Source organism: Thalassophryne amazonica, chromosome 21, assembly GCF_902500255.1.
Source record: "Thalassophryne amazonica chromosome 21, fThaAma1.1, whole genome shotgun sequence".
NCBI lineage: Eukaryota > Metazoa > Chordata > Actinopteri > Batrachoidiformes > Batrachoididae > Thalassophryne > Thalassophryne amazonica.
The window spans coordinates 35,527,732-35,547,952 of NC_047123.1; the positions used below are offsets into that span (position 1 = coordinate 35,527,732).

Consider the following 20,221-nt stretch of genomic DNA (forward strand, 5'->3'; position numbering starts at 1 on the left):
TTTATCTTGGGATTATTGGGGAATTGAGGGATGTTTCAAATTAGTCTGAGTTATTGTAGTCTTGTTTCTGTGTTGGCTCTCAGTTGTCCAGGTGTTTCCATAGTAGAGAAGCTTGAATCTTTGACTGGACTGGGTTGCTTGACGCGAAGACGTTTTGCTTCAAATCGCAGAAGCTTCCTCAGCTAAAATTCTTGCTCTGGTAGTCTGACTTCTGTCTGACCCTTGTCGAGAAGAACAAACAGAAGCCACAAAAGCTGGAGTTTTAAACCTAACCAGACGCCTCCTACTGAGAGGCAGACTGCTATTGGCTAGTGACTAAACAATTGCTTTAATTAGCACCTATTGTGTTCTAGTTAGCACCCTCCTAATGACAGGGTAGCTGTCCCTCCTAACGATGGGACTGACGCCTCTCCTGATGGCTTGAATGACTCATTACCATGAACAAAAGACTGAAACTGCTTTGATCTGTGTACCCCATTGTAAACAGGGGACAAAGCGTGTAACGATACATCAAATGCTGCACTCTTGCAAATGTGTGCAGGTTTGATAGAGTCAAAATAACATACCAATTTAAACACATCATAAAACAAAAGTATGAAGAGTTGTTCATTGTGACACTGTGTAATGCAATAGCAGACATCTGCACAAATTCATTTGTAAACTAAAGTCACTAATCATAACTTTCAGTTTGGAGCATCATCAAGTTCTCACACTCTGCTGGACACAAGTTGAAGGATCCAGGCCATACCGTTATCATTTACTCTGGAGCTCCCATGTTTTCATGTGAGAAGATCTTTAAATACAAGGAGGTGTATTCACATCATACATGTAATTATCATAATTTATGGGCACCTGCCGTTGCTGGCAGTGACAGAATCACAGCTCCTCTTCACAGATTTCTCAGCAATCAATACAATTGTGCAGCTGGTCAACGGAAGCTGAGCCAGTGAGCGAGGCATCAAATCTTCCTCAAAATCATCACGTTATCATCAGCAGCAGCACCAACATCCTTTTTCACACAATTCCACAATTGTGTCCTCAGAGAAACGACTCGAGTGTGACAGCGTGAGAACAACAGTTTGTGTGACAGTTTGTGCCAGAGATAACGACGGAGCCGATGATGAAACAAAATGATACAAAGATATTTTCCAAGCAGAATGAAGCCACTTGAGACAAGTCAAAATGATAGGAGAGTATTTTATATATATATATGTATATATATATATATATTTGGGTGATTCTTTAACTACGGGCACTATTATTAGCCTTGTAAATGTAATTTCCACCACACCATTGCCTTACAATATAAAGCGCTATATACATGTGCTCTGATGTCACTGTTTATCTCCATAGAAACTACCCAAACAATCTTTCATACAAACTGTTTAAAGGCACATTACAGTGTTGTGGTGGAAATTACAGCAATAGTGTAGGACAACTACATTTTGTTTAAAAAAAATCACAACAGTTGTATGACATTGAATACCCCAATTATGTTTTGATTATTTTACTGATATTTTATTCAGAGATATTTTAAAACATTAGAAAAAACGTTTCTTTACCATTCATTTTTATCATTGAAGATCAAAAGTCTGGGTGCGGGACAAGCACAAAACAGCAATATTTGCATATAATGATGCTGAAAAAAGGTGAAAAAGTCATCACAGACTACTAGAACAAAGTTCTTAACACACTTTCATTGTAAAGATAACTATAAAAGTGTGAAATTTCCCCTTTTTTCTGGTTTTCATACAATATGATCAAAGGACATAATAAGTACCCGTAGTCTAAGAATCACCCATATATATATATACACACACACACACACACACACTTCCATTCTTGCATCAGTCGAAAACCACAGCGTCTCTCTTCATTCTCTCCCATGTTCTCAGTCTACTTCCATCCAGAGTACCTGTGGACTGTCCTCCATGACACAGCGGATCTTCTCCACCACATCGATGCGGCGCTGTCTGTGTAGCGCGTTGATCAGCTTGGCTAAATTGGCATCTTTATCCCGAATAGTCCAGTGCTGCAGTGCAGCATAGGCCCGTTCGTGATCTGATGAGTAGCCGTTGGAGAAAGCAGCCACTTCTCGCTCGGTAATGTTGGCCAGTGACTGATAGATGTCAATCCACTGGGTGCCGATCTGGGCCGACACCAGCCTCAGGATATCCACACCTGACAACACAGCAATAAATAAATTTTTTTTAAAAATTAAGCTTAAACCAGGTGGTGAAAGAAAGACAAAATTTAAGCAATATTATATGATAGTTAATAAAAGGTTTAATAGTTTTCATTATAGTATTCACTATAATACAGACTAATGGTAAATGGACTGCATTTATATAGCGCTTTTCCATCTGCATCAGATGCTCAAAGTGCTTTACAATAATGCCTCATATTCACCCCAATGTGAGGGTGCTGCCATACAAGGTACTCACTATGCACAGGGAGCAACTAGGGGATTAAGGACATTGCCCAAGGGCCCTTAGTGATTTTCCAGTCAGGCTGGGAATTTGAATCAAGAATCTTCTGGTCTCAAGCCCAACACTTAACCATTAGACCATCACCTCAGTCAAAATAATATGCGGGGTGGCCCAGTAAGATTTCTTTTCATGGGGCCAAAAATCCCTGGTGCTGCCCCTGTCAAGGAGTCACAAGATCAAGGACACACGTGCACACAGTCAGTCCAACAACCCAGCTGAAGGCCAATGAAGTAGCACGTGACTATTCGAGGTACTTAGCAGACCTCACGTGGTGATCATCTGTGCTCACACACCGTCGCCTCTCATCCACCTCCTTCTGCAGAAATCCTGACACTGCTGTGTTTAAATGACCTATATATGTGGTGACTCAGTATGCGTGACTACACATTTGTTGATGTGTTTTCCCAGGAGGAGGATTATCTTTGTGTATTTGTGTGCAGGCTGTTTAATGACAGGTACTTAATATTTACATAGCTAAAGTGTCAGAAGGCAGCTTATTTAGTTGATTATTCTGTGTACTATAATGTGAAAAAGGTTGCTGTGTATATACACTCAACAAAAATATAAACGCAACACTTTTGGTTTTGCTCCCATTTTGTATGAGATGAACTCAAAGATCTAAAACTTTTTCCACATACACAATATCACCATTTCCCTCAAATATTGTTCACAAACCAGACGAAATCTGTGATAGTGAGCACTTCTCCTTTGCTGAGATAATCCATCCCACCTCACAGGTGTGCCATATCAAGATGCTGATTAGACACCATGATTAGTGCACAGGCGTGCCTTAGACTGCCCACAATAAAAGGCCACTCTGAAAGGTGCAGTTTTATCACACAGCACAATGCCACAGATGTCGCAAGATTTGAGGGAGCGTGCAATTGGCATGCTGACAGCAGGAATGTCAACCAGAGCTGTTGCTTGTGTATTGAATGTTCATTTCTCTACCATAAGCCGTCTCCAAAGGCGTTTCAGAGAATTTGGCAGTACATCCAACCAGCCTCACAACCGCAGACCACGTGTAACCACACCAGCCCAGGACCTCCACATCCAGCATGTTCACCTCCAAGATCGTCTGAGACCAGCCACTCGGACAGCTGCTGGAACAATCAGTTTGCATAACCAAAGAATTTCTGCACAAACTGTCAGAAACTGTCTCAGGGAAGCTCATCTGCATGCTCGTCGTCCTCATCGGGATCTCGACCTGACTCCGGTTCGTCGTCATAACCAACTTGAGTGGTCAAATGCTCACATTCGCTGGCGTTTGGCACGTTGGAGAGGTGTTCTCTTCACGGATGATGCGAAGGAGATGTGTTGCACTGCATGAGGCAAATGGTGGTCACACCAGATACTGACTGGTATCCCCCCCCAATAAAACAAAACTGCACCTTTCAGAGTGGCCTTTTGTTGTGGGCAGTCTAAGGCACGCCTGTGCACTAATCATGGTGTCTAATCAGCATCTTGGTATGGCACACCTGTGAGGTGGGATGGATTATCTCAGCAAAGGAGAAGTGCTCACTATCACAGATTTCGTCTGGTTTGTGAACAATATTTGAGGGAAATGGTGATATTGTGTATGTGGAAAAAGTTTTAGATCTTTGAGTTCATCTCATACAAAATGGGAGCAAAACCAAAAGTGTTGCGTTTATATTTTTGTTGAGTATATAAAAGCAATTACAAGTACGGTTCTTGTGAGTTAATCACATCACATACTCTTCTTACGTTCATCCCACATAGAAAACACACAGCACTGAATTAGTGAAAATGCAAGGAAAACAGGCGCCGTTCCACCAACCAGACAACTTCCACAATCAAACGCAGGCTGAGCATGAGCAGCCCACCCTGATACTGCAGAGCGCAGTATATTCTATAACACATGGCTCCCTGCTGTGCTGCTATGTGGAATTTGGCATTATTAACGGTGTGGATGTTTTAATAAGGATAGCAGGCAGGTAGAATGTTGTTTTCCTCTATGATCTCCACATTACCTCATTTAGATCACCTGCTTCTACGTGATGTTTGCTTTACAGACCACCTTTTTTTCCACATTTAAGCCCTATAATTACAGAGTGCATGCACTTTATATTACTGCTTTCCCCCCAAATGATACCATAGGATTTGGTTGGTTTGCTTCCTTCCAGCCCTCCTGCCAGGGTTTTTTTTTTTTTTTTTTTTAAGTACTGTGAATATCAGCCTGTAGAACAATTTAAACTTTCATGAGGTAGGTATTATTGCCAAAAATGTTATTGCCCTAGAGAACTCAAAGGTGTTCTGAAATCTGAGGTCTGTCTTTTGTTGGTTGCCCTTTTACATCAAATCTGGAATTCCCATTATGACAACAAAGCTTCGTGACTTTGACAGCATTTCTGGCTTCGAGTGGTGGAGACCTCAAGGCTCTTTTTTATGTTATGTCTTTGTCTTGACATCATCCAGCTGTTTACTTCCCGCTAAACAAAGAAAGTGTGTCACATTAACTTTACACATATGATGGTCTATCCAAGTAATGCTCAAATGCATTGTTTTCTAATCACCACAGTACTACACACAGACACATGCTACGTCAACATGTACTAACATGAAATTACCAGCGTGAAACTATGGAGAGTCTATGGAACATCCAGTACAATAGATTTTACTCTGTATTATACTCAGCCTTGACCTCTCACACAAGTTGTGATTCTGTCTTGGCCTCAGAGATGCAGGACCCGGACTCTGTCTTGGACTAGAGGGAGGTGGATTCCACTACAACACTGTTGGCTTCCAAGTGTCTTTGAAAACAACAACAACAGCAAAGGTCTCCAAAATAATCCCTCCTAAAAACAGCACTACCAAGCCTATCCCAGTGATCACTGGTTGAGAGGTGGGGTACACCCTGGACAGGACGCCGGTCCATCATAGGGGCACATTCACACCTACGGTCAATTTAAAGTTTCAAATTTACCTAACCTGCATGTCTTTGGAAGACAGGTGACATAAAAGTAAAACATCTCATGGAAATTGGCATCTTATTATGTAAAGGTTCTTTCTGCTTCACCACATGAAAATTCAGTAAGGTATATTTTCTATTATACATTCCAAATCTAAGGTAGAACTCTACTAGTGTATACTGAAGTATATCTAAATATCTAAAAAAAAGAAGAGTAGAGCCACTTAGGAGCCTGGTCTTGAGAACCAGGGATGGTAGGTTGAAAAGCTTTTTTATCCCATGGGAACTCTCCCTACCCACCTAAGCTGCTCGAGAATATGGACAGCATGTATATAAGTGATATTTACACAATCAGGGTAATAAACAACATATACAAAAAATATAGTTACTATAAAATATTATAGGAGTTAGCTTCTAAAACCTAAATATTCATACAGGAGAAGACTGTAGTATACATCTACCTAGTCTGTAGACGTTGTAAAACTAAATTATTATTATTACTGTTATTATAGAAAAAGAAGCTGATGTAATACGTTTTAGGTTTCTATCTAAAGTTCATCCTGCTGTCTTACTATAGGAAGACAAAATCCATATTATACATGCTTTCTAATGAAAACCCCAAACTTAGATACTATCTACTGATATCTATTAAAGAACCCATAAACTGAAGAACCATTAAAAATCTACACCATGTAAAATAAAAGTGTAAATCACAAAAGTAGGCTAACTATAAACCAGAATAACTACCGTTAATTTAGACGTTAACTAGCCAACAGTACCTTGCTAGCAAACAAATAATCTTCAGAAAAACAAGCTTTTCAGATACTTTTTTTTTTTTTTTAAACAAAAACATGACCAGTGGCCCTTGTTTGCCCCATTCAGCCCTGCTGTGCAGGAGTACCAACTTTAACTTCCTGGTGGGGTCTGAGAAAATGCCAGGCTTTGTATGTGTGTGATCTTTTCTTTGACGTTTGCCTTCCTTTTTTCCTTTATTGCCCAAATGTTTTAACAGTTCTAGTAAAGAAGTATAACAACTTTCATGGAGAGCCAACTACACACCTTGGAAGAATTAAGAAGCCGTTATGTTTTATGTTCAAGAGAAGAAATTGTGGCGTAAACGACTTTTTCGAGTTACACGTGCGCATACATCAAACATAAATGCAAACACCCGGATACTGACTTATAGAAGAAAACACACGCATATCGTGTAAACACATAAATGTCGAACAGACATCAGCAAACACTAAGATTTTCCTGAGTGAGTGTCAGATATAAAAATAGCCAGTGGCTCAACATCGAGAAGGACAATAATAATAATGATGTTCTGATGGAATAAGCTCAACATTCAGAATAATATTGTTGATTTTTTTTAATGTACTGATTGGGTCATTTATGACAAAACCTACTCTCTACCCTTTCTGGCTTCAAAAAAGGTCCCAAAAATTTGCTCATCTCTCCAACTTCATATCTCCTTTTAAAGATACTAAGTGCTGCAAGATAACAACTTGGAGAACACACCACTCCCAAGGTCAAGGTCAGACTCAGCAAACACACAACTCCTGCACCACCATTTCTCCCTCTATCTCTTTGCCATCCTCTAAAGAAACCCGACTGACCCACTAATGTGCCATGCCAACCAAGCAGCAACCCTGATGCAGCTGAAACCAGATTATTCCAGTTTTCTGTGGTCACTCACTGATGGAGGAAGGCATGAGAGAAAAGAGAGAGAGCGAGGAGGGTGGCTCAGCTTTGCCACAGTACACAAAGTGTGGAGTCCAGTGTCATAGCAGGAGGCGTCAGTCGTTTTCCATGTTTCATAACAAAATCAAGTGCTCCGCCGTGGGACACAGTGTACTCTCACTGATAACTCCAGTGTCAACAGATAAGACAAAAGACAAGTGCACGGGAAGGTGACACAGAGAGGCGAGAGTGAAGAAGTCAAGAGTGTGAACAACTAGAACAACGCTCATGACCAAGCATACAACACCCCCGCCCCCGAGGCATACGATCATCAGAACTCCATCTATAAATGCTTGTTTAAAATAAAGAAATAAATGGCTCACAGTAAGAAGGACTGAGGACTGGTTCCAACCCTTAGGCTTGGGTCTTCCGGTTTTCTCCCATTTCCAAAGACATGCAGGTTAGGTCAACTGGAGACTTTAAATTGACCTCTCTCTCAGCCCTGTGACAGACCGACAAGCTGTCCAGGTTGTAACCTGCCTCTTGCCCAATGACTGCTGGGATAGGTTCCAGCCCCCCTTGTAACCTTTAAATGAAATAGGCGGGTTTCGAAAATTACATGGATGGATAAGCCACCCCAGACTGAACCTCTTCAGCAAGTTTCACAAAAATCACTTCAGTAATGTTTGAGTAATACTGACAACACTTAAAACTGGAGAGGGCAAAAGGAGGTTCCCATCACTATAAATAGACTGTCTATTTGTGGACAAGATAACTCAAAAAGTAGCTGACAGGGTTCAATGACATTTGGTGTATGAGTGTCCACAAAGTAGTCCAAGAATTCCAACAAAGATCAGGTTTCCTCAGACATCAGAGCTGATAAAGACTTAAAGTAGCGCTTCTGTGATTAAAAAAGTCAAGAATCTTCAAGCCTGTAAATGGCTCACATACAGTGGATCGTGAAAATAATCCCTTTAAATACCAAAGAAGGAGCATGTATGTTTTGTTAAAGTTCAAGTAGCCTTTCAAGTGTTTCACTGAAAACTTTGAATTCCTTCACACTGCATGTCACTCCACTAAAAACCTTCAAAAGGAATTTGTAATACAGACATGTTGAAGCTGTTCGCTAGACGCCAACACTACCACTCATAGACTCACCTTGTCCATTAGAGTAGTAGATCCACTTCTCTTTGGCGTGCGTTGGCGGCACGGATGGTTTCTTCTGAATCGCCTTCTCCATAATGCTGCACGGATCCTGCATGGGGCCCTTCTTCAGCACCCGAGAGCTGCGCTTCACACTGCACACCACAATCACCACCAGCATTAGCAACAGCAGCAGCACAATCATCCAGGGCAGGTGCTCATTGATATCAAAGTGTTTTTGGGTGTTTGGCCGTGGCGACCCACGGCGATGGGTCCTGGAGTAACCAGAGATTGCATCGCCACCACCATTTGTCTGCCCAGTGGTTTTTCTCCCTGTCCCAACCCTGACAGCTTCCACAGCCTTCAACTCATCCTTCAGCCACGTATTCAACCCGGGTACAGGGTTGGAACTTGGTTGTGCCCATTGGTGCTCCTGGTCTACAGTGTGTTTATGAGCTGGTGGAGGCGAAATCTGTAGAGGATCACCTTTGTCTGAGTTTGGAATTGTGGCTCGAAGAAGAAGGAGGCCTTCTACAAAGTGGCCTTTCTTGCCAGAGCTTTCCCTCAACTGAATGCCTGCAGATCGGCTGTGAGTGACTGTAAACAAGAGATACAGGACAGGAAAAGAGAATATTCATCAGTAAAAGAAGAGAAACAGAAAAGCCGGTACAAGCATATACAATCAACATCACACACTTTACAAAGTCATCGTCTGTGCCAATCTACCATGAAGACGTCACTGAGGGCTCTAAACAAGCTGGACTCTTAGTCCAACACATAACCTTTACCGAGATAGACAGTCAGTCTGTCTCCTAGCAACCTGACTAATTCCTTGTACAACTGTAAAAAGGACAGCTTATCCTGTGCTGACTTGACATACTGTTTGAGTGGTTGACTTCTCTGGAAGTACTGTTGAGGTTTTTAATTTTACATTGGCATTGTAGTTATCATGGTAGGCTGCAACATTCCATGTCATTTTTTTTCCAAAATATCCTCATAAATCACCCCACTGCAATATAAATTGTTATCTCTTTAGTGTTTTGTGTGTATTCCATCCAGTGGCCCTCAGTATATCTGATGATGGTGTTTTGTTGTTACCTTGAGGTACAGGTCCAGTCGGTAATGAGGATGAAGAAGTGTTGGACTCCTGCACAAACACAGACTGAGTCAGACTCTGTGGACTGGCAATAGACAGAGATGAGGAGGAAGGAACCACAGAAGAAGGTCCACAGATGTTGTCCATTTCTCTGGTGCCTGCTGTGAGCAGTACCAACCCCTGAGCTTGGCAGTCCTTGTGAGCTTGACACTTCATTGCATTTGACTCCACAGGTGAGAAAGTCCCCTTCATGCAGGGCTTGCAAAGGACATCCTCTGTTTCACTGCCCCAATGTTTCACCCTGGTGCCAGGAGGGCAGAGTGAGTGGGGCTTGCATTCGGTGTCTGTCTTCCCCAACATAAAACTCTTAGGGGGACAAACACAGATGCGGTCCTGGCTGGACGTGCAGGGCGTTTTCTCAATTAAGCCAACAGGACATGGAGCCCGACAACGATGACATTGCTGCACTCCATTCTCACCTCGTGTGAAGGTGCCCTTTGGGCAGGGGCTGCATTCCCTCACAGCTGTTTGGGAGCAGTGGACTGACACATAAGTACCAGCCGGACACTTGTGGCAGAGCAACTTGGTGCCAGAGTCGGGGTCAGTGTGTTGATAGTGGTGAGGAGAAAGGAGGAGGAGCTGGTCAGGTGGGGTCAGAGTGGTTAAGAAGCGGGCTGAGATGTCAGCCATAACTGCACACAGGACCTGAAAATAATCATAAACAACTCACTTTAGCACTTAGAACCCCTCAGCTGATGTGAAGCACAACACAAACAGTGAATGAATAAGACCTATGTTCACAGAGAACATAAGTCATAGAACATCCCATAGCTTGTTCAGGTGATAATATGTTTATGTACTTAATGACCAAGTTGGCCAACTTTCTCATAAAAAGTAAGTCAAAGTTACCAATCTTCAATGGGCTTCTGGTCCATCCCAACATGCAGCACTGACAGCAAAATGATAAACATCTCTTGACCTGGTCAGCAGATATGGCATTTAAGTTGACCCATTTCATCTACAAAAAGTATTTCACTGTGACCAATCTTCAAAGGGCCTCTGTTCCATTCCAACATGCATTACTGACATCAAAATAACAAACTTTAAACTGCCCGTTCAAGGGATAATGCATTTATGTCATCAAATGGACACAAAGACACACAGACAGACAGATGACAAGATGATATCAATGCCCTTCAGCTTTCAGCCGAGGGGTAAAAGAAAGAAAAACAGGAATACAAAAAAATAAAAGCAGAATATTTTAAGAGTGGTTTTAAAGCATTTTGTGTTTATATCTCTGTTGACTGAACTTGAAATGCCTTCAGTAGAATCAAGGGTATGTCACATCGAGCATAATGAACAAATCTGGTCCCTATACACTCAGTAGGGGGCACAAAATGTCCATAAAAACTTTAAAGTGTTATGACAAAGTTACTGACCAATAACAAGCCAAATATGAAAGAAATTTTCTGGACAATAGCTGGAATATACATTCCAACAGATGGGCGCACGCACACACACACACACATCTGTCCACAAAATAACTGGAAAACAGGTGAGAACATTTTTAGCAAACCTCATAGAATTATTCCTTACGTGAGTGTCTTGAGTTTAATCTTTGGAGCAGGTCCGTCAGAGGTCAAGGCCATCAAAAATATCATCTGAAAAACATATCTGTCAGAATATCTCTGCAACCAACAGAACTAGATAGAAGATCCAAAACTTATACTGATCAGCTAATCGTGTATTATGTGGTGTAAGTGAAGACGTCATCAAAAACATTGTGAAATGATGTGAGGATACTCTGAAAAAGTGAATTCCTTGATATTCCCAACATTCGTCTTATATCTTGAAATGTTCATATGTTTACTGCCTTTCAGTCATTATGGTAGTATTAGACCGATCAGAGCCACTGATGCTGGTGCTTATCCCTAGATTCTGTTGCACAAAGTGTATGACAATCTGCTCCTTCTGGATGGGACAAGTCTGATGCAGTTTACAGTCTCAGCCAAAGCCAGGAACCATTTACAGCTGGGTGGACTGCGACAATGCAGAATGTCTTGTCCGAGGAATCCAGGTAGCATGACCAGGAATTAAACCTAAATTTTGGTAGCCAGGTCAAGTTTAGGAGCATGAGTTGGCATTGCTACAGCTACCACACCATGGAACCACCTTTGGTTTGGAATGGCAACCACCCAAGCAGACAACTGATCCATCTCCACCTTTCCACAGTAACCACCCATCTACCACAGCCAGGTGATGCATGGGCATCTCCTTGGTCTTCTACTGGCACTCAAACGCTGGGTGACCTACAAGCTGGATCGTGCACAGAGAAATGAGCCATATGGCCATAAAGTCATAGCTGACGCCAAAGACCATTACTGCAAGAGCTGAAATGAATTATTTCAATACAACTAATGGAGAAGTCAGAAAATAAAATCCAGATTTTATTGATTTTGTTTGTCGTACACCAAAGACAGACTGATTTACATGTAGAAGCATAAATATCAGAACCAACTTCCAACAAAATTGGCCATTAGTTACTTTGTGAAAAAACACTCAATTTTTATGTAATGGTGATATTTCAGCAACATTTATTGAATTAAAACATTAATGGTCTCAACATGAGAGCATGAGTACAGGAATAAATGTAAAAAACAATTTGATAATTGTTAATGTTCCTCATTTCCATCTTGATGGTAATGTCTGCTGGGTGGATCAATACCAATTATTGAGCAGGCTGGTCCACATTAGTGGTCTCTACAATTTAGCAATATCAGGTTAGATTCCGGATAATGGAGCTAATTTGTACAATTTATTTGACATCATATACTTCCGAACGTCATTGCTCCTTGTAGAACATTTAATCTTTCAGAAATGTAATTTAAAAGTCATTTCACTTACCCACTCTTCCTGCCCCAACCAAATTTCAACCTGAGTGTCTAATGGATTGCCTCCACTTCCCAACCACAACCACCGGGAACGTGTCAGACATGACTCAGGATTTCTTTTCTGTCAACCTCATCTCTCAATTCTGCTGGAAAGCCAACAGCAAAAACAATTTATGGGAAGGACGATCTACACACGTCCAATTTTATACAGATTACGTATATCCCAGGTAAAGGGAACAATAAGAAGTCCCAGTTATAATCAGGCACACTGCCTGGACTCACAAGATCACAGCACTGTCCACCACGTCAAGATTAGCAAACCTTTCTTAGTCAACAAAGGCAAGGACTCCACAACGCTACACAACACCCAGTCCACGAGAGCAACGAACAGCATAACACAGTCACATCCTTCACAATGCCACAATTCACTGGGAAACTCAAAGACTCAGCCCCCATTCACGACGGGTGTCATCTGGGGCATCTTCTCAGACAGACATGCTTGAGGTTGACACCCCCCAATGTAGTCTTATTTAAACTTCTGCTTCTTGAAAGTTATTTTGACACACGTTAAGGTGTCACTGTGACCTGGTCCTCCTCCATGATGATGTAAAGGAGGTCTAAACTAAATCAGACAAGTGTCTACACCATTTCAAGCCACTAGATGGCACCACAGCATAGTTAAAATCAGACAGAAAATATTGCTGTATGTGCAATATTTAAAAATACAAGGTTAATAAAAAAAATTGCTTATTAGTTATAATCATAAAATAAAAAATCATGTTAATCATAAATGATTAGTTTATTTAAGTAGTTTTTGAAGTGCTCACACAGCACAGCTATCCTGCTTTAATGACTTTACGGTCATTTTTTTGATCAGGATATGTCATTCAAAGCGCATATTAAACAAATATGTAGGACTGCTTTTTTGCATTTACGCAATATCTCTAAAATCAGAAAGGTCTTGTCTCAGAGTGATGCTGAAAAACTAATTCATGCATTTATTTCCTCTAGGCTGGACTATTGTAACTCATTATTATCAGGTTGTCCTAAAAGTTCCCTAAAAAGCCTTCAGTTAATTCAAAATGCTGCAGCTAGAGTACTAACGGGGACTAGAAGGAGAGAGCATATCTCACCCATATTGGCCTCTCTTCATTGGCTTCCTGTTAATTCTAGAATATAATTTAAAATTCTTCTTCTTACTTATAAGGTTTTGAATAATCAGGTCCCATCTTATCTTAGGGACCTCGTAGTACCATATCACCCCAATAGAGCGCTTCGCTCTCAGACTGCAGGCTTACTTGTAGTTCCTAGGGTTTGTAAGAGTAGAATGGGAGGCAGAGCCTTCAGCTTTCAGGCTCCTCTCCTGTGGAACCAGCTCCCAATTCAGATCAGGGAGACAGACACCCTCTCTACTTTTAAGATTAGGCTTAAAACTTTCCTTTTTGCTAAAGCTTATAGTTAGGGCTGGATCAGGTGACCCTGAACCATCCCTTAGTTATGCTGCTATAGACGTAGACTGCTGGGGGGTTCCCATGATGCACTGTTTCTTTCTCCTTTTGCTCTGTATGCACCACTCTGCATTTAATCATTAGTGATCGATCTCTGCTCCCCTCCACAGCATGTCTTTTTCCTGGTTCTCTCCCTCAGCCCCAACCAGTACCAGCAGAAGACTGCCCCTCCCTGAGCCTGGTTCTGCTGGAGGTTTCTTCCTGTTAAAAGGGAGTTTTTCCTTCCCACTGTAGCCAAGTGCTTGCTCACAGGGGGTCGTTTTGACCGTTGGGGTTTTACATAATTATTGTATGGCTTTGCCTTACAATATAAAGCGCCTTGGGGCAACTGTTTGTTGTGATTTGGCGCTATATAAAAAAATTGATTGATTGATTGATTGATAGTGATTGTCATCGTGCAGTCTTCTGGGATTTCAGCCGTGACTCACTGACGGAGTGAAACAAGGAGCAGAGCAGATTTGGGAGGGTGTCATCGGCTGGGAACAGCGCGCTTGTTTACAGCAAATGCACCACTGCAGAGCACGTTTCTACCCGCCACACCTCAACCCCCATCTGGCTGGATTCCTTATGTGTTTGCTTGTCAGAGTGAAAAGAATAAATACTCGGTGATTCCCTGTCCAACAGAAAACTGCAGGCCTGTGCAGTTAGAGCCACACCCTGCAGCCAGCTCGCCTGCAGACAGCGACACATCGAATATGTTTTTAGGAGAATGAGTAACAGCTACAAGATGAGTCAAGCCTCGATCTATTTTCACTTCCTTTTTTTTTTTTAAAGCATCTGAGTATCAGTGGCGGACTGTCTGCACTTTTTCTCCCACACGTGCTAGTGGAAACGTAACAGCACAGATAATTTGTTGGGTGTTATTGTACAACACAGAAATCAAAAGAAGTTGAGATGAAATTGACTTGCTATAGTCCTTAGCATTTAAATAAGGGATTCATAATATAATATTGCCAATAGGATCACAATTTGCACAGTTTGGAAACAATTTAGGATTTTGACTCCTGAGGGGTAGAAATTCAATCGATGTGACAGCATGGTCTACATTTGGTAGCGACATCAAAGACCATGTGGAGGCTTTCCCCAAGCTCCACAAGGGATGCTGGGAAGCACAAGGCAACTGCCAATCAGAGTTAAGAAAAGCAGCGGGACATCAGCTGGCTGATTGCTCAAATTTAATAAACAGCTTATTCCTGTATAAATCTGTTTCTCATATTTTGTAAAAGTTACACCACCATTGCACAGAGCACTGTTCTGTTACAACCCCCCATGATTCAGAAAAGCGCAAAAACAGGATGCAACAGCTTACTCCTGCATTCCTCCTATCTAACTGACTTATAAAGCACATACCTGGCAACCCGCTCAAAAGCAAAAGTAAAGCTGCGCCCAGCTGCGTTATCAGCCAGAAAACCGCAACAAATGCTGCTTTTGTTTCAAATTTTTACCCCGTTGAAGTGCAATCAAACAAGTAACAAGGGGTCATGCTCCCATGACCTCAACACTATGATGACCCACTCTGACAGCTTTCAGGTTCTAACGTCACTGCAGCGTTTTAAGTTTCCCACAAGCATGACTCGTGCCTTTACTGTCACCGCACAGATGCCATGGAGCTCAAAGCTGCATTTGGTAACACCATCTTATGCTTGAACAATTTTCAAGTCAGCTTTTCAGCTTCTCCCCGTTTTTCCATTTGTTGTCACCACAGCAGATCCAATATGGACATAGCTGTCAACTTGACAAGCCAAAAGAAACCAACCATCTCTCACACTGGCTGTGATGCATTTAAAAACTTTTTTTTAAAACCAATTTTCTCAAAATTGGTTTTTGCATCCCAAAACTGCTTTGAGCATTTTATTTACTGCACATTGTAAAATTTACATCCAGATTTATCAAGACAATATTTTCAGGGATGAATCAGCGGCAGAAGCTGTGCATAAAAACGTGCACACGTGTTGGCCCACACGTTGGTAAACAGTGCAGCAGCACCTGCTGCTGTGTCTCACACTCCATCTGGAAAGATCAGGAAGCGTGTCAGTGTCCCAACCATACGGCATGCTTTAATGGGGTCAGACTGGTTAGGAATTCCACAAAACGACAAATCTATCATCCAAATTTCAAGCTACAGTCACAGAAATGCACCGTTTCACTGAAAATGTGTTATTAATGTCCATGTTTAAGACACCGGGTGGCTTTCAGTATATTAGCTTGTTGACCTCGTCACAGGTCACAGGGGGTTTGTTTTCCTACAAGCCTTTTTTGTGTTCCCTCGAGAAACATTTGTATTCCTTTGCAGTATTTATTCCCGTCCAGTCGTCTCTCTTGCAACACTGTGCAACTCCAAAGTGTGGACAAGAACATTGATTTTTTTTTTCTTCCCCTCTGAACTTCGCCTCTAGAATGCAAATGAAGCACATGTGATTCAGAACAAAGGCAGTAAACATTCACAGGTCATGTGACTTGAAGAAATTATTTTCATGTGCAATTCCTGGAAAGATTGAGACATTCTGTTTGTGCCCTCTGCATGCGGTGTGGATCAAATGTAACTGGACATTTTTGAATCCTTTGCAGCCCGCTTGATGTCACAGGTGTCAGCAGATGCAGGGTTTTGGTCTTTGGTGGTGGTCTTCCAGGCCCCACCCTCCAGCAGTCTTCACTTCCTCCTTGTTCTTTAAGTGGCCTGTCTTTTGGTTTGGCTTCACTCTAAAAAGTGTCTTTGGTTGCATGCTACAGGTCACTGCCCATCTGCACAATGAATCAGCTGAGGCTTCTGGGCCAAAACACTTTTCATCTCACTCAAAGCAGTGATATTTGTCTCCTCCGCAACACAGATGAGAGGAATGGATCATGTCGAGTTCCTTTCCATCCCGATTGTTCTCTCATTTGTCCATATGCAGTTTTCCAGTCACAGGAAATGAAAATTAAACAATCACAAACCATTATCACAATTATATTTTTGCTGATTTGATGTTTTGTGAGTGATGTGGTGCACAAGTTGCAATGCTGCGCTTACTGGAGCAGGAGTAATAAAAAAATTCCTTAAATTAAAAAAATAATAATGATTAAAACGTTATCAATCAATATTACTCAGTTTCCCAGTTACATCTGCCAAGGATGTAATAAAATCATCAACATTTATTTATTTGTCTGTTAGCAGGATTACGTCAAAACTACTGCATGATTTCACTTTATATAGGCTTTGAAGGATTATGTCAATACTACTTCACAGATTCTCACCAAATTTGCACCACAGACATATATTAGGGCATGGAAGACTCCATTGAATTTTGGAGGTGATCCGGATTGGCGAACTTCAGAAATCTCAGATTGCTCTTGTTTTACTACTGCAATGCTGCACGAAATGCAACTGATAAGCAATCTTAAAAGCTTTTATAAAGTCTTTCCTTCAATTTTTAAAAATTAATAAAACATTCGGGAGCAGTTTTGACTGAAGGTAGATTCTTTTTTAAAATCAAGCATACAGACTGGATTGACTTTAATGTGCTCTGTGTATTATATCTTATGTCATTATATCTTCAAATTGGCAGTATTATATATATCACGACAAATATGGGAGGATGGGGGATCATATTTTTTGTGATATTGCCCAGCTACGGTCTGTGGTAAACTTAAATTGGGCTTTCCTGTTTTTAAAGCATATGGTTTACATGTTGGTGCCTACAGAGGGCGTTTTTGACGTAGGAAACTGTTTTAACAGGTTTCTTCACTGTGGGGAAGATTCTTCACACACAATCCTTATCAGCACTTATGTGGTTTTTGGTGTTCCTCTTTTCCAGAATGCACCACATGGTGGCTTTAGTCACATCATCTTTTTGTTGACTAACTGGTTTTGAAACTAGTTTTTAAACCAGCAGTGACAGGTTTTTGAGCCACAACAGCAACAGATTCAAACTACAAATCAAACACATTTGCCTCCCGGTTCAAGGCCATCTAAGCCCCATTGTGGAGTTGCACCGAGTGTTAAAAAAAAAAAAAACTCACAACGTGGATTCATACGGCTACGGTGACCCCAAGAAAACAAAAAGATTTTTTTTTTAAGGTGTGGAAGCAAACCGCTGTGAAATGCTGTCAACGGGTCATATTTCCAGCCTCTTGGCCAAAGTGGCATGAGGGACACAGACTGTGTGGCCTTTTTCTTCTCCATCCTTCCTTTGGTATGGGTTGCTGCGGAGCCACAGTACTTCCGGCGAAGTGGCGAATCCGAAGGCGAGAATTCGTACTTCTGTGACTGGCCGCCCACTGAAAACTCGCTAAGTGTGCATTGAATGTGTTTTGTCTCTAATTTGTAGGGATGTCCCGATCCGATCACGTGATCAGAAATCGGGCCCGATCATGTGGTTTCAGACTTGATCGAAATTGGACGTTGCATCCCGAGCAGGAATCCAATATAGATTTTATCCTCATTATTTTGATCAGCGCTATTTCAAGCTCATTATTACAGATTAATGGGCCTTTAACGCGTTGGAAGCGTCACAGGTGTCAAGAATCGGTCTAAAAAGCATTATTTTTAATGAGACGCGTTGCTTTTTAGAGGCGTCAGAAGTGTCGCATCAAAAGCCGAACTGAAGTGACACTTCTGACGGGAGCGCGCATTGCCGCTTGTAGGCAGGCTGACGCGGTCAAAGTTCAACCCAATCTTTTATTTATTTCTTCTTCTTCTTTTTTTTTTAATTGAACAAAAGAAAAAACATAAGTTCAACCCAATCCAACTTTCGACGCTCTGAGCTGTGATGTAGCTTCACGCTGTCCAATAGGAACAACGCGTCGGGCCAAAACATGGAAGACTAGTGGCAGAAACCACTGATCTGTACAAAACGGATCGATGCAGAAACCACTGATCTGTACAAAACAGGAGCAGTTTTCTGAAGAAAAATCCTTGGAAACGTTTTTTTTGTTGCTGTTGTTTGTTACCTCAAAATTTCTGATTACCGTTTTAAAAACGTTTAGAAAACTTGTAATTAAAACAGCTAAATCAATAAATGGTTCTTTAGAAACCTTTCATCTGTAAATTAAAACCACCTGTTATTTCAGATTAGATAATTTCTTGTTTAACATAAGGAACCTCAGACATTTATTTTTAGACAAATAAAATAACACAGAAATTTGTACATTTTTTAAGTCTGGTAGATTATTACTTGATTGTTCAAGCTACCTCAAAGAGAAGTGCACTGTTTAAGTGATAAATAATAAAATAAGGTGATTAAAATGAAAATATTATATATTTAGCATTTGTTCATTGTTCATATCGGTTTTTTAAGTATCGGATCGGGACTCGGTATCGGCAGATACTCAAAATCAGATGACTCGGAATTGCATCGGGGCCAAAAAAACCTGATCAGGACATCCTTACTAATTTGTTTCGATCAGCCAGTTGACGGCTCTCACTGCCTGGAACATGAGATTTATACACCAAGCATTTGACTTTATTGATGAGTCTGACCCCTTGGAAAATGACCATATTACATGTATTTGTATTGAGCTCGGCGATGTTTTCATCGGCCAAAAATGGCCACCAGAGGGCGCTCGGGTAAAGTCTGCTTCAACCCATCCCACGTGTTAATATCAGTGTTAAAAGCTTAAAACAGGCCAGCCGCTGTCTTTAACTTAACCTTTGCAGTGTTGTTGCCACTCTGCCCATTTTTGTTTTTGTCCTCATTTTGGCACTTTTCACACTCCATGCAGGACAAGCTGGATGTTAAAAACAGGTGCTGCGCCTTTAAATGGAGAACCTGCTGGGAGAGTCTTCAAAATAATAAAAAAAAAAAAAATGTAAATGTACTCACCAGCAAGGACACAAACATCTTCCCAAATCTAGGAGAGACTCAAAAGAGAGTTGAGTTGTCTGGAACATGAAGAGCACTTGTCATCTCTAGATGTTTGTCCTCCTCATCCTGAGGCAGTCTGAAGGAGCCGAGCCGGGCTCTGGTGCCGTCTCAACTGCACTCTTTTATAGTCTGTGTCTCCAGGTGGACCGCATCCTGACAGTCCTGGATCGGACTCTGGTTCACAAAGGACGCTGTGTTGACTCCCATAGCGATGATGGATGCGGGACACACTCGGATCGGATCGGATGGCCGCCTCACTCCGCCGGGCTTCTCTCAGTGCGGCTTCAGCGCCCTCCTGCCAGATACGCGGTGACGTAGAGGGGCAGGAGGCGGGACTCCGAGCGTCGCAGCCAATTACAATCCGGTAAACGCCACGCACGTGTCGCAGGCAGGTTACTACGCACTGGATCACAGAGGCTCGAGCAGCAAATAAAAAAAAAATAAATAATAAAAAAAAACATTATATTCTTCTAAAACTGAAATTTCTCCGTATTCTTTATTATTATTTTTTTAAACAACAACACACATTTAAAATGTGCTATGGAATTTTAAAATAATTACTTAAAAAAAAAAAAGCTCTGTTTAAAAAACAAAATTCAGATTCTGAAATAAAGTACAAGCAGCTGATTATAACGCCGCACA

The 20,221-nt window shown here is 41.5% G+C and overlaps 1 protein-coding gene across 1 annotated transcript in view; it reads right to left on the bottom strand.

Annotated features, from left to right (window-relative positions):
• Window positions 1-19,896, bottom strand: part of tnfrsf21 (tumor necrosis factor receptor superfamily, member 21) — a 31,788-nt gene extending 11,892 nt beyond the window's left edge. The window contains exons 1-4 of the mRNA XM_034162104.1: window positions 19,538-19,896; window positions 9,340-10,042; window positions 8,257-8,838; window positions 1,916-2,181 (exon numbers count right to left, since the gene is read on the bottom strand). Of these exons, the coding sequence (XP_034017995.1) occupies window positions 1,916-2,181; window positions 8,257-8,838; window positions 9,340-10,042; window positions 19,538-19,555 (1,569 nt within the window). The 5' untranslated portion in view covers window positions 19,556-19,896. The remainder of the gene's footprint in view (window positions 1-1,915; window positions 2,182-8,256; window positions 8,839-9,339; window positions 10,043-19,537) is intronic.
• Window positions 19,897-20,221: the final 325 nt, after the last annotated feature.